The sequence below is a fragment of the Rhinolophus sinicus genome, chromosome 3 (assembly GCF_057876585.1).
Source record: "Rhinolophus sinicus isolate RSI-liver-muscle chromosome 3, RSI-T2T, whole genome shotgun sequence".
NCBI classification, from domain to species: domain Eukaryota; kingdom Metazoa; phylum Chordata; class Mammalia; order Chiroptera; family Rhinolophidae; genus Rhinolophus; species Rhinolophus sinicus.
Window position 1 is genome coordinate 193,351,866 of NC_142503.1, and position 13,605 is coordinate 193,365,470.

Sequence of the window (13,605 nt, forward strand, 5' to 3'; positions counted from 1 at the left end):
GTGTGTCCCTGCATGGTTTGCCATGCTCTCCTCCCAGGAGCTGTTAAGTAATGTAGTTCTTTCCAAGGCAGTTGTCTCTGTGCCTGCCATCTTACCAGACCCGATTAAAACACATCCTGGGCACATTCCAAAACCAGTGCAAAAAAGAGGCATCGGAACGCAGGAGAGAAGCGATCTCTCCAAGTTGACAGAATATGTTTTATGACAATCTTGTGCCTGCTTGCTAATGCAAGTCTGAATGGGGGCTGGAAGGCTGGCTCTCATTGTAATGTGCCCCTAGGGAGTGAGGCTGTGGGGGAGAAAGCTGACAGCCGTCATCACCCAACCCTAACTAATGGGGCCTCCCAATAGCTACCAGAAGAAACAAGTAGTCGTGAATGACAAAAGTAGCTTTAGCGAATTCTTCGTGCACGCCATTTCCTTTGTGTTATCTTCGAATCATTTTCCTTTGTGGTACACTCTCTGTGCACGGAGCCAGTCTTACCCAGGGTGCTCCTTAGAGGACAGGATGACTGGTGTCTGCTCTGTAATTTTTTTCCAGTAATATATACATACATACATACATACATATATACATACATTTATTTTAAAATTATAGTTGGCATACAATAATTTCAGGTATACAACATAACGATTAAGCATTTATATACCTTACAAAATGATCACCACAATAAGTGTAGTACCCATCTGGCACCATACTTAGTTATTACAATATTACTGACTGTGTTCCCTCTGCTGTACATTATATCCTTGTGATTAATAATTTAATAACTGCCAATTTGTACGTCTCAATCACCTTCACCTTTTTTTCCCACCCTTCACCCTCTCTCATCTGGCAATAGTGAAGGATAAAAATTATATGATCATATCAATAAAGACACTGATTTTTTTTCTGTTAATTTTTTACTTTTCAATTACAGTTGACATACAATAGTACATAAGTTTCAGGTGTATCAATAGTGATGAGATATTTATATAACTTACGAAGCGATGACCCTGATAAACTTAATACCCATCTGACACCAGCCAACTTATTACAATATTATTGACTATATTCTGTATGATGTACTTTACAATCCCATGACTACTTTGTAACAACCAATTTGTACTTCTTAATCCCTTCCCCTTTTCCACCCACACCCCAGCCCCCTCCCATCTGGCAACTATCAAAATGTTCTCTGTATCTATGAGTTTGGTTCTGTTTTGTTTGTTTGTTTTATGCTTTAGGTTCCACATATAAGTGAAATCATATGGCATTTGTCTTTCTCTGTCTGACTTACTCCATTCAGCACAGAACCCTGTAGATCTATCCATGGTGTCGCAGATGACAAGATTTCATTTATTTTTATGGCTGAGTAATACTCCATTGTCTGTACGTACGTACCACCTCTTCTTTATCGAGTCATCCATTGAGAGACACCCAGGTTGCCTCCATGTATTGGCCATTATAAACAATGCTACAATGAACATATGGATGCTTGTGTGTCCCTTCAAAGTAGCATTTTGGATTTCTCTGGATAAATACCCAGAGATGGGATTACTGGGCTCTTCTTTGTCTCTTGTTATAGACTTTGTTTTAAAGTCTATTTTGTCTGGTATAAGTATTACTATCCCAGCTTTTTTTTCATTTCCATTTTCATGAAATATCTTTGTCCATCCCTTCACTTTCAGTCTGTATGTCTTTCAATCTGAAGTGAGTCTCTTCATTTCATATGTAAGGGTCTTGTTTTTTATCCATTCAGCCACCCAATATCTTTGATTGAACTATTTAACACATTTATATTGAAAATGTTGATGTGTAGTTATTGCTATTTTATTATTCATATTTTTTATCTTTCTTTTTCTTTTTCTTCTTAAAGAAGCCCCTTTACCATTCATTGTAATATGGCTTGGAGGTGATGAACTCCTTTAGCTTTTTCTTGTCTGGGAAGCCTTTTCTCTGTCCTTTGATTCTAAATGATAGCTTTGCTGGGTAGAGTAGTCTTGGTTGTAGGTCCTTACTTTTCATCACTTTGAATGTTTCCTGCCAATCCCTTCTGGCCTGAGAAGTGTATGTTGAGAAATCAACTGACAGTCTTATGGGAGCTCCCGAGACACTGTGACCTGTATGGCATGCCCGAGGGCAGATCATCGTGCATAAAATGGAGTTTGGTACAGGTGGCACAATCAAAGATTCAGCGTTGGAGCCCCAACATCTGAGCTTTGGTCCTGGTTTTCATTCTGCCGAGGGCATCACTGCGGCCTGGGGTAACTGTTGTCAACCTTTGAGTCTCTGTTCTCCTATTCAGAAATAAGGTGGCAGTGTGGGAATTCCCTTGAAGCTTCTATAACTCTCTAGCAGCACTCCCTTCTCTTTTCTTTCTTTCTCTGCAAAAGAGCTTCAAAAAGCCAATGTAAGGTCCCCAGCACATCTGAGGGGGTGTGGGGTACGAGCCCCGCCCCAGAAAAGGAGTATCTGGATCTGATGGGAGTGGGAGCTCCACTCCACCAGAGGCCACAGAAAACACCTTGATAATGAAAGGTGAAGTGGGAGGAGCCAGAACAGCCCATTTGGCAGAGGGTGGGGGAAGGATGGCAGAGTAGCCTTGCCTGGTACCCTTGTGGCCCACTGCACCATGTGTGACTCTGAGTAAGAGAGCCAGGCCATTGTCACTCCAAACCAGTAGGGAGGAGGCTGACCACCCAGAGGGTTGTGTGTGTGTATGTGACAGTGCCAGAGCCAGGAAAGCAGCCAGCCTTGACAAAGTCTGGGTGGAAAACCAATGCATGTACTCAGAAAGGTCTTTACCACCTGTACACTAATGTTTCACCTTTCTGTTTGAGAAACTCAGCTGGTTTAATGGCACCTCCCACCAAACCCAGACTCCTTTCCTTGGCCAACAGCATCCTACATGATCTGACCTTATATCTCTCTGAACTTGGTTCTACCATTGCAGACACAAGGGCCTCTTTCTGTCTCTCCAATGTGACTGCTTGTTCCAATCACCTAGTCAATGCCTTCACAGCCTTTACCATAACCTGTAATAATCACGTTTATTTATAGGTTTGGTTTTGTTGTTATGGTGGTGGTCTCTTACCCCCATGTTGGTCCAATAAGCCAGGAACATTATCTGTCTGATTTATTCCTCGCATATATTAGGTCCTCAATATGCTTTTGTTGAATGCATGGATGAATTCATGCAGTCACTGAAATGTCACATAGTGACAACCTGGTCACTGTGAGTCAGCCAATAAACTATTTTCAAATTATGATGCTGGATGCATGTGGGAGCACTGTTACTGGCCAAATCCACATTTTAGGTGTATTGAATTTAATCCTGTAATTCTTCAATAAAGGTGACTGGCCCATATGTTATCATTCCCAAAGGCTTTAAGGAATGGAAATATGTCAACCCAGAAACACTCCATGAAGCTGGGAGATTTGTGGAAAAGGGCATTGACTGGGGTTCATGGGCTTTGGTTTGTAACCCACATCTCTGCTGACTTTTGATGATTGAGACTCAACAGTGGCATCTGGATGGAGACTACAGCTCTTCTGGGGTCAGGGGGACCCTCAGAACAGGAGGGCACACGTCCTAATGTCACAACAGGAGCATCAGGCAATGTGGTTTGTTATTCCCTGTGCATTGTCAAGATGTCATCAGTCAACAGGCCTTTTCACAACTAGAATTTAGTGGGATTTTCAACTTTCCCTAGGAAGAACACGGTCTGTGTGGCTTTGTTGAAAATTAGCATCAAGAAGGACCTATTAAAGCAGATGGTGGAGTGAGGGAAGACATCCTTTGACCGGATCGTGAGCTTGGTAGCGGTAGCGGCTGCAGCCTCGGTCCCCTCTTCACTGACATCCAGCACAGCCTTGTGGGCAACCTGCCAGGGGGGAAACAAATGTCAGAGCCCCACAGAGACACTTTGAAAAAACTGGTGTTTTGAAAAATTGGTGTTTTGCCTGGGAATGGGGACGCACCCCTCAAGAGGCTTCAAAATTACAGTATATGCCAACTGCTTGGCATGAGATTTGCTTAATCAGTGGCAGCTGTTGTTGCTACTGGTCAATTGGTCCTTAAGCATGGAGTTGAATAATTGCAAACACAGACCAGAAAGACCTAGGTTTGAGTCCCAGTTCTGCCACGTTATTTAGATGCCGTGTGCTTCACTTTCCAAATCCACAAAAGGGTGATGATAACTGCATGTGTGCCACAAGATTATTTGGTGAATTGAAAGAAATCATACGAAGTAGGTATGCCATAGGAATTGCTGCAATGGTCACACGGGAAACACAGGTTATGTATTGCTAAATATTGGATCCCTTCTTGTTCTTCTAGAGAAGAGATTCTTTTCTCACCACCCCCCCTTTCTTCTGCCTCCCCCGCCCTCCCACTCTGGTTCAAGCTGTTGTTTCTCAGTCTACTTGTGTAGGACACAGCTCCCTTCCCCATGCTGGTATTATGAGCCTTGTGCTCCCTCTGGCAGTTGGTCACTAGTCATAGGTCGGCCGCTCACAGCAGCTCTCACTGGCTGCCAGCCACTCATGATGGCCGCCAGCCACTCACGTTGGCTGCTAGCCACTCATGGCAGCACACAGTGGCCCACGGCAGCACACAGCAGCCCACGCCAACCTCTGTCTGCTCACGGCAGCCCAGATCCAGGGAGAGCCGTTGTTCACAATATTAGCTGTAGAGGGTGCAGCTCACTGGCCCATGTGGGAATTGAACCTGCGACCTCTGCGGTAGGAGCCTGGTGCTCCAATCACTTGAGCCACTGGGCCAGCCTGAGAAGAGAGTCTTAACCTGGGGTTTGTGTACTGCTAAGCTTCAGGGGGCCTGTGAACAATCATAGCCATTATTTTATATGTGGACATAAGCACATAGTGGGGAAAGGTCCATTATGCTCATCATATTCCTGTGGGATCTCTGCACTCCTCCCCTGGACACCAATGACAAAGGTGCCCTTCAGTGGCCCACGACCACTTCTGACCCTTATAATCTGTTATAATCAAAATAAATTTCGGGTCAGGGATCAGAAACCCATATGCAGACGGGGGCAAGACATGTAACCCAATGAGCTGAGAAGACCTCTCGTAAGAGCATCGGGCCAATGGGGAACCTGGAGGGCAGCTGACAGCTCAGCTCCAGCCAATGGCTACAGTGTAGAGGTTTAGACTCACTGTTGCCAAGTAGGAGTTGGACTCGATGATTTGTTTCAAGAGAATCAGGAGGCTAGATTTTCAGGTCCAATATCCTACATTTTAGAAGTCAGCTCCCTCTTTTCCTTTCTTTCTTTTCCTTTTCTTTCTTTTTTTTTTTTTTTTTTAAACATGGAAGGCCAAGCTCAACACATCTGCAGGGTACGAATGACCCATGGGCAGCTACATTATGACGTCAGTGTGAGGACGTAGGCTCCAGGGAGGTGAGGGTGAAGGCCAGGGGGACACCAGCCCATCTGCAGTAGGTGCTGCCTGCCAAGGAGATGTCTGATTCTCAAAGAACTGTAGTTGGACCTTAGGGACATTTGTTTGAAGAGGGATAAAGGGTGGCCGTGTAGCAGAGGTATGGTGGCCATAAAGCCGGGAGATTTCGCCCTACTGTGGCCACAGACAAGTCACTGTGCCTCCCAAGGCTCTGTTTCCTTATCACTGAGATGAGAGCGCTCGATCAGTCAGCCTCTAGAGGCTCTTCCAATGCAGGCTTTCGTGCAAATACTCTCATTGACCAACTCACTTTGGAAACCTGCAGGAAGCCTTTCTTTGTGATTCCAGAAAAATCAGCATTTTGGTCAAAGGCATCCTGGATGCCCATCTTCGGGAGGATGGTTTCCAGGTCATAGGAGGTGGAAATGGAAATTTTTGGAATGAATACCTCTATCCACCTGTGGAGAAGGGGAAAGGAAGAGGTGAAAGTCAGGCCCTGGGTCCCCATCTCTGCTTCTAGGTGGCACTTCAGAAGACTCTTCTTCCGCCAGGGAGTGCTGGTTGCTGCTAAAGGGGTCAACACATCCCAGACAACCAACCCAGGTTGCTCGGGAAATAAGTCTGCTGGATGAGCAAGTCCAGCCCTGAAGACATATGAGAGGAAAAATGGGCCCCCTCATGAAGTAGGGGACAGAGCAGAGAAGGGGGCCCGGCAAGGGAGCCTATGGCAGAGACCAATAGGAGACACCGGGCGATAACGGAAGTGCGTCTACTACCCTTGGACCACAGTGCCCCCCACTAACCCTTTCAGAACCAAACCCTGCTAATCCCTAAGACCAGCAACGTCCAATAAAATTTTCTGCAAAGTTGGAATTATTCTATATCTGTGCTGTTCAACATGGTAGCCTCTAGCCACATGTGATTGTTGAGCAGCTTATACGTGGTTGGTGCCGATGTGGAACTAAATTTTTAATTTTATGTAATTTCAACGAATTTAAATTTAAATAACCACATGTAGCCAGTGGCTACAATGTTGGACAGCATACCCCTAGAGCTTGGTACAATGTTTTCTTCCTCTGCAACGGTCTCCCTGAGCCAAGAGTGAACAGCCTGCATTTATCAAGCATTTACTATGTGCAAGGCATTGTCTCAGGTACATTCATGAACATTATCGCTATTTCAAATGATGGTAAATCTTAATTTGAGTGCTTTCTCCCAGGTCCCGTGCTTAGTAAATCACAGAAATGAAAGCACAAAAGTATGGGATGGACACTTCAATCCTCATTGATGCACTTCTTGTGACCTCTAGCACACGGACAGCTCTCTTCCCTGTTGCCTTCCCTGCGCTGGCTTGGCCATCTCCGTGTTCTCTCTGCTCTGCCTCTTTACGGACACCCCACCACCAGCCTCCGTGCTGGCTCCTCTCCTGCTATCCAGCCCTGGTTGTAGTCTGAGAAGAAAAAGAAACCTCTGCAACATCCTCCAGTGTCCTTCGATCCCCAACTTTGCGTCTTCCCTTGTGCTGTTTCCTTTACCCCAAATGCCCTTCCCAAGCCTCCATGTCCTATCCACACCTTCATGTTCTAGTCCTACTTTGGCTCAAATGTGCCACCTCCTTGAAGCCTTTCCTCAATCCCAGCTGAAAGTGATCTCTCTTTGCTTCGACGCTCCTCAGCCCTCTCTGCCCGCCCTCTCCTGGGCACTGATCTCTGTCTTTCTTGAGTTAAGTTACCCCTGATCTTGTCTTTTTGAGCCTGTTAAACGATGAGCACCTAAGACTGATGCTCACAATGCCAAGAAAATATCGCTGAGAGACTATACGTGAGACTTGGACACTTCTTTCTGTCGTGCGGTTAACTTCCTTTTAATACTGTTCATAATTACGTAATTACAGAACTAATAATAATATTAGTTATAGCTAACATTTAGTGAACACTTACTTCTCCCTGGCAATCTTCTAAGCACTTCATAAATAGTAACTTATTTTATCTTTTCAGCAACCTGTGAGTTCAGTAATATTATTATCCGGTCCACATTTTGTAGGTGAGCACCAATGTTTTTTTGTTGTTGTTCTTGTTTAATGTTATGGAATCATGCCATGGAATGAAGTATTGGATTGACTGATAGAGTGAGCTCTGCTAGCACCCAATAGCTACGGTGACATAATGGGGACAGATTAGCTCCATGGCCTTTATCTGTGAATGGGAGTGGTAATGAACATTCCTCAGCAGTCAGGTGACTGTGAAGTGCAAGTGAGAACCCAGCTCACTGTTCCACTTTCAGCAGTGATGATGCAACAGCTGCTATCACAGTCTTCCCCCCACGCTTAGATGTACACTGTCACCTGCCTCAGGCCCCTATAAATTGACACGGATGCCCACCTCTTCTTGAGTGAGTGGCTCCACTTCCTCAGTGTCCTGGATGACAAGGCCTGTTCCAGCTGCCTCATCTTGCCCTTGTCAGGGAGGACAAAGAAGGCCACGGTGTCTCCGCTGTAGTTCATCTGCAGCACAGAGCAATTCAGCTTCGAATCCACCCCAAAAGCAAATTGCTCTATCTGGTGCATCATGGGAACCTTCACAGTGGTCCTCTTGTCCACCAGGAATGGGTATTGTTTACTCGTATACAGAGGGTTAAAGGGCTTCTCCCACTTGGCTGACACAAAAAGAGAAGAGAGGTCTTTATGCCACAATGTGATTAGTGAGGTGAAACAGCAAAAATGGTGAAGTAAGGGCCTCTGACAACACTCTCCTCCATAAAAGCAATGAGAAAAAGCCAACAAGGTTAATGGAAATGAACAATGGTTAGTGGAAATTAACCAGATGCTTTCAGCAACTGGGAAACAATTTGTTAAAGAAAAACAGGTAAATCTTGGTAAGAACAGTGAACTTTGTGGTATTTTAACATGCTTTAGTTTCATTCCTCATCCCCAGCTCCTCAGTAGCCTTGAAAAATAATAGCATGAATTTGCAGTAAATTCTGGTAACCTGACAGCCACTAAAGAAAATAAATGAGGCTGGAACCCTTTCAAAGACTCATTCCCAAAGAACTGTCATTATTTGAGCTGTCTTGTGCTTCCCTGAAAGACTTAACTTGCAAAGTTATCTCTATTTGATCTGACTTGGAGCTCAACCAATACAAAAAGCTATTTCCTCTGGGAAAATTAGTCAAAAATAGTTACAGGCAGTGATAAATTTTGCAGCTGCCTCAGACAGTGGGTAATAATTCGGGAAAACAATTGACTAATCAAAAAGCTTAACAGGACAGGCTGGTGGTGAAGGTGGGGGTGCATCAGCAAAAATGACAGCGTAAGGGCCTCTGTAAATTTACCCTTTCATAAAGGCAACAAAATAAACTGGCAAAAATAGTCAGCTTTTTTTGAACTCTGGAAATTAACTTAAGGCTTGCAGCAAACTGGGAAGTTTATTTTTTTAAAATGGCTCAATCTTGATGAGAATAGTCAATGTTGTGACATTTTAACCTGCACTAGTTTCATCCTTCACTCTCTAGCTCAGCAGTAGCCTTGAAAAACAGCAGACTGTATTTCCAATACAGAGGGAGGTGAACAGAGCTGGAGAAATTTCAAAGCCTCATTCCCAAAGAATTATAATTGCATGACCTGTCTGATAGTTTCCTGAAAGACCACACTTACAACGTTGATTGGAGCTCACTCAGTGCTAAAAGCCTTCTCCTCCCCAGGTCAGGGAGTATTTGTTAGAAACAATTACAGGTGAGTGTTTTAGCTTCATGGTTACCTGGATGAGGATAACAGATGGCACAAACAATAGACTAACCAAAACGTTTAAAAAGAAAGCTGAGGAAAAAGATTTCCATAGAGCCTTTGGAAAGTATACCCTGGGCATTTAGAGACTGTATGCATGTGTAAAGCTGTATGCATATTTGAAAAAAAAATGAAAAGGCTGTAAGTTCTTACCTCTGGCTGACCTTGAGGGTTTGCACAAACAGAAAGTGGAAGCTGAATCAGAGTTAAATCTGCCTTGCTGCGTGTTGATGGTGTGCCCCAAAATGCACACAAAAACCCTCTGCCAAGACTGGGATATTTATTTATTCCAGACATTTAAGAAATCTCTGCCCAATCATAGCTGATTATTTAACTAACCAAGAGGAGATTTCAGTGGCCACACATGGCAAAGTACAGACTTTTAAAAATTAATTAAAAAAAATCATTAAACAAACAACTACTGCAACAAGCAACAACAATCACCCTTTGGGGGGGGGGGAAGAATCTGACTTTCAGAGTTGCCACATTACATTACTTTAAAAATCCAGCTTTTACACACACAAAAATGTGACATATGAAAAGTAACAAAGTATGGCCAATACACAGAGGAAAAAACAATCTACTAATATCAGAAATGAAAGAAGTAACACTACTACAGATCCTAAACATTAAATGGAAAATAAAGGAATACTATGAGAACTCTATGCCCACAGACTTGATAACCTAGATGAAATGGTTCAATTCCTTGAAATATACAATTTGCTAAAACTCACGTAAGAAGTAATAGACAATGTAAATAGACCTATACCTATTAAAGAGAATGGCAATAATTAATAACTTTCCAAAACACAAAGCCCCAGGTCCAGATGGATTCACTGGTGAGTTCTACCAAATATTTAAGGGAGGAATGATACCAATTTTCCACAATCTCTTTTAGAGGAAAGAAGCAGAGAGAATACTGCCTAACTCAATCAGTGAAACCTGCATTACCCTAACACCAAAATTAGACAAAGACATTATAAGAAAAGAAAACTACAGACCAATATCTCTCATTGATGCAAAATCCTCAACAAAATCTTAGGAAATCAAATCTGACAAGGTATAGAAACCTGTTAATTCTTCCCAACTTGATTTATAGATTTAATGGAGCCCTGATAGAAATCCTAGCAAGTTATATTGTACATATCAACAAACTGATTCTAAAGTTTATATCAAGATGCAAAAAAAACCCAGAACAGGCCGCACACTATTAAAGGAGAAGAACAAAGTTGAAGGACTGACTCTAACCAACTTCAAGATTTACTATAAACCTGCAATAATCAAGACAGTGTGGTACTGGTGAAAGAATAGACAAATGGATCAATAGAACAGAACAGAGTCTAGAAATAGACCCACATGAACACAGTCAACTGAACTTTGACAAAGGAGCAAAAGACAATACAATGGAGCAAAGAAAGTCTTTTCAAAAATGGTGCTGGAATAAATGACACCATATGAAAAATAATGAATCTACACATAAGTCTTACACCCTTTGCAAAAATTAACTAAAAAGGGATCACAGCCTAAATGTAAAACAAAAAACTATAAAATACCTAGAAGATAAAATAGGAGAAAACCTAGATGACCTAGGGTATGCCAATAACTTTTTAGCTATAACACCAAAGGCACAATGCATAAAAGAAATCATTGATAAGTTGGACTTCATGAAAATTCAAAACTTCTGCTCTGGAAAGACAATGTCAAGAGACTGAGAATACAAGCCACAGACAGGAAGAAAATATTTTCAAAAACATATATCTGATAAAGAACTGTTACCCAAAATATACAAAGAACTCTTAAAACTTAACAACATAAAATAAACAACTGGATTAAAAAATGAGCCAAAGACCTTGAGAGAAGATATTGAGATAGCAAATAAACATACGAAAAGGTTTCCTACATCGTATGTCATCACGGAAATGCAAATTAAACCAACAATGAGCTATCACTATACATGTATTCAAATGGCCAATATCTGGAGCAGTGACAATATCAAATGCTGACAAGGATATGAAGCAACAGGAACTCTCACACGTTGCTGGTGGGAATGCAGAATGGTACAGACACTTTGGAAGACAGTTGGTGGTTTCTTTAAAAACCAAACATACTCTTGCTACACAATCCTGCAATCATGCTCCTTGGTATATGGAATTCAAAAACTATGTTCACAGAAACACCTGCACATATTATATGAAATGTCCAGAAGAGGCAAATCTATAGAGACAGAAAATAGGTTATTCGTTGCTGGGAAAAGAGCAGGAAAGAGGAGTGACTTCTAATGGATGGGAGGTTTCTTTTTGAGATGATAAAAATGGTGTGGAATTACACAGTAGAAGTATTTGCACAACCTCGTGGATACACTAAAAACCAGACCCCATTGGATCATATACTTTAAAATGGTGAATTTTATGGTTTGTGAATTATATTTCAATAAAAAATAAAATTAAGTCAAATGGAACAACATATACTAAGTGCAGGAAACTTAGTAGTGGCTCAAAGCATATTAGTTATTTTCCCTTCTCCTCCCACCTTGCATAATAGATGGATACATGGGTGGAAGGATGGGTGAGTAGGTGGATGCAGGTGGATACAGATAAATGGGTGGATGGATGCATGAAAGGAGGGAGAAAGGAAGGGAAGGAGAGAGAGGAAAGGGAGGGAGGGAATGATGCAGTAGCGTCCATGATAACTCTGCCTGGAGAGTCCAGGCACTTCAGCCACAAACACAACCTTAGGAAGCTATCTTTCCCATCCATCCATCCATCCATCCATCCATCCATCCATCCATCCATCCATCCATTCATCCATCCATCTATCTATCCATCCATCCATCCATCCATCCAGTTAGCAGAAAGCCTGGCTTATGCATCAGGCACTTAATATATGACGTCTTTTAAAGCAGCACCTCATGGAGTAAGCAAGGGAGAGAGGTGGCGTTCAATCCCAGGGCTGTCCAGCTTTAAGGCTGAAGCTCGTTCTACTGAAAATGTCTTTGTAAACTGTGAAGCTCTAGAAGGATGTACAGGGGATGTGACTGACAGTTATACTGGCCTGTCCGGGCTTCCACACCTATGAAGGTGTTCTCACCTTTGAAATTGCTTTTTTTTTTTTTTTTTTATCTCTTGCCAAAATGTACAAATTTATTGGATTTAATATTTTTAAAAATTAGTTTCAGGTATATATAGTCACAGGATGTGGCGTACAGCATAAGGAATAGAGTCAGTGGAACTGTAACAGCTACATACAATGTCGGGGGGTAGTAGATTGGGGCAGGAGGGCTATCGCTTTGTGAGGGGTGTAAATGAAACTGCTTCTTACACTGGGGTGTCAGGGAGCTCTGCGTTCCTCCTGGAAACTTTCAGGGGGCATTGGGGCAGCTACTGGTGGCAAGAGATAACGTCCTTTCTCCCAAGCTAATTTCCAGAAGACTTTTCCTATGAGCTGCCCACTGAGCCCAACATTAGCCCCTCAGGACACAAAATCAGGCTATACAAAGACAGAACTGAAGGAGCCCCCGTTGTAATTGACTAACTGAAGCTAAGAGAAGGGACATGAGATAGCCAAGGTCACGCAGCCAGCTAGTGACACAGCTAGTTAGAACGTAGGCCTTCCCGCTGCTCTTCCCTGCTGTCTAGGGTTTGTCTAGCGTCCTTATTTGACTGGGGGCAAAAAAGGAATAGAACTTTGCCATCAATATCAACCCCTCAGAGCCTTACCTTTAAAGAAAACGTGGTTCACCAGGACCATGGCTGTCAGAGGTTCAAGGTCTTGGATTAAGTCTACAATCTTCCCTTTGGTCTCCTTCTCCACATAGCTGTTGATCCTCTGCCGGGCAGTGGGGGTGTTGGAGAAATCTGTAGAAAAGACTCTCGAGTCATACAGCTTGTTGACATTGTCCAAGAAATTTCTCTGCAGCTGTAGCTCCTTCTTGATAAAGAGGGCACTCCCCATCTTCAAGTCCAGGTGTTTGCTGGGCACACTGAGTGAGCGGACCAGATGCTGGAAGGCCTGGTGAATGGCGGACTCTGGCGTGTGTGTGAGGTTGAACCCCATGCTCTGGAAGATCTGGGTCTTGGTGGCTGAGCGAGCCCCAAGGGAGAGCATGGCCAGGGAAGTGGAGACACTTATGGGGGAGAAGAAGATGTTCTGACTCGGGGTCTGCAAAGCCAGCCTCCGGTAGAGGCGGAAGGCAAAGTCGGTGTTGCTGGAAGACACCCGGGAGATGGGGATGCTCTTTGTGGAGGGAGGTCGGGGGGATCTTCTGCTGGGGGGACAGGATGGGGACACACCATAGATTGGTACACAGAGGCTAACAACTAAGAAAACTCGATAAAACGAAGATGCCATTTTGGAACGATGTAAGTCTGCAAGAGAGAAAAGAACCATTCAGGAGAGGTACGCTGAGGGTCCAGCCCAT

The 13,605-nt window shown here is 43.3% G+C and overlaps 1 protein-coding gene across 1 annotated transcript; it reads right to left on the bottom strand.

Moving 5' to 3' along the window:
• Positions 1 to 3,651: 3,651 nt before the first annotated feature.
• SERPINA9 (serpin family A member 9) lies at positions 3,652 to 13,605 on the bottom strand. The gene is made up of 4 exons (XM_019744343.3): positions 12,905 to 13,605; positions 7,789 to 8,062; positions 5,718 to 5,865; positions 3,652 to 3,867 (listed from the first exon to the last, which is right to left on the bottom strand). Exons 1-4 carry the CDS (start codon positions 13,572 to 13,574, stop codon positions 3,664 to 3,666), a joined length of 1,296 nt encoding a protein of 431 aa, XP_019599902.3. The 5' UTR covers positions 13,575 to 13,605; the 3' UTR covers positions 3,652 to 3,663.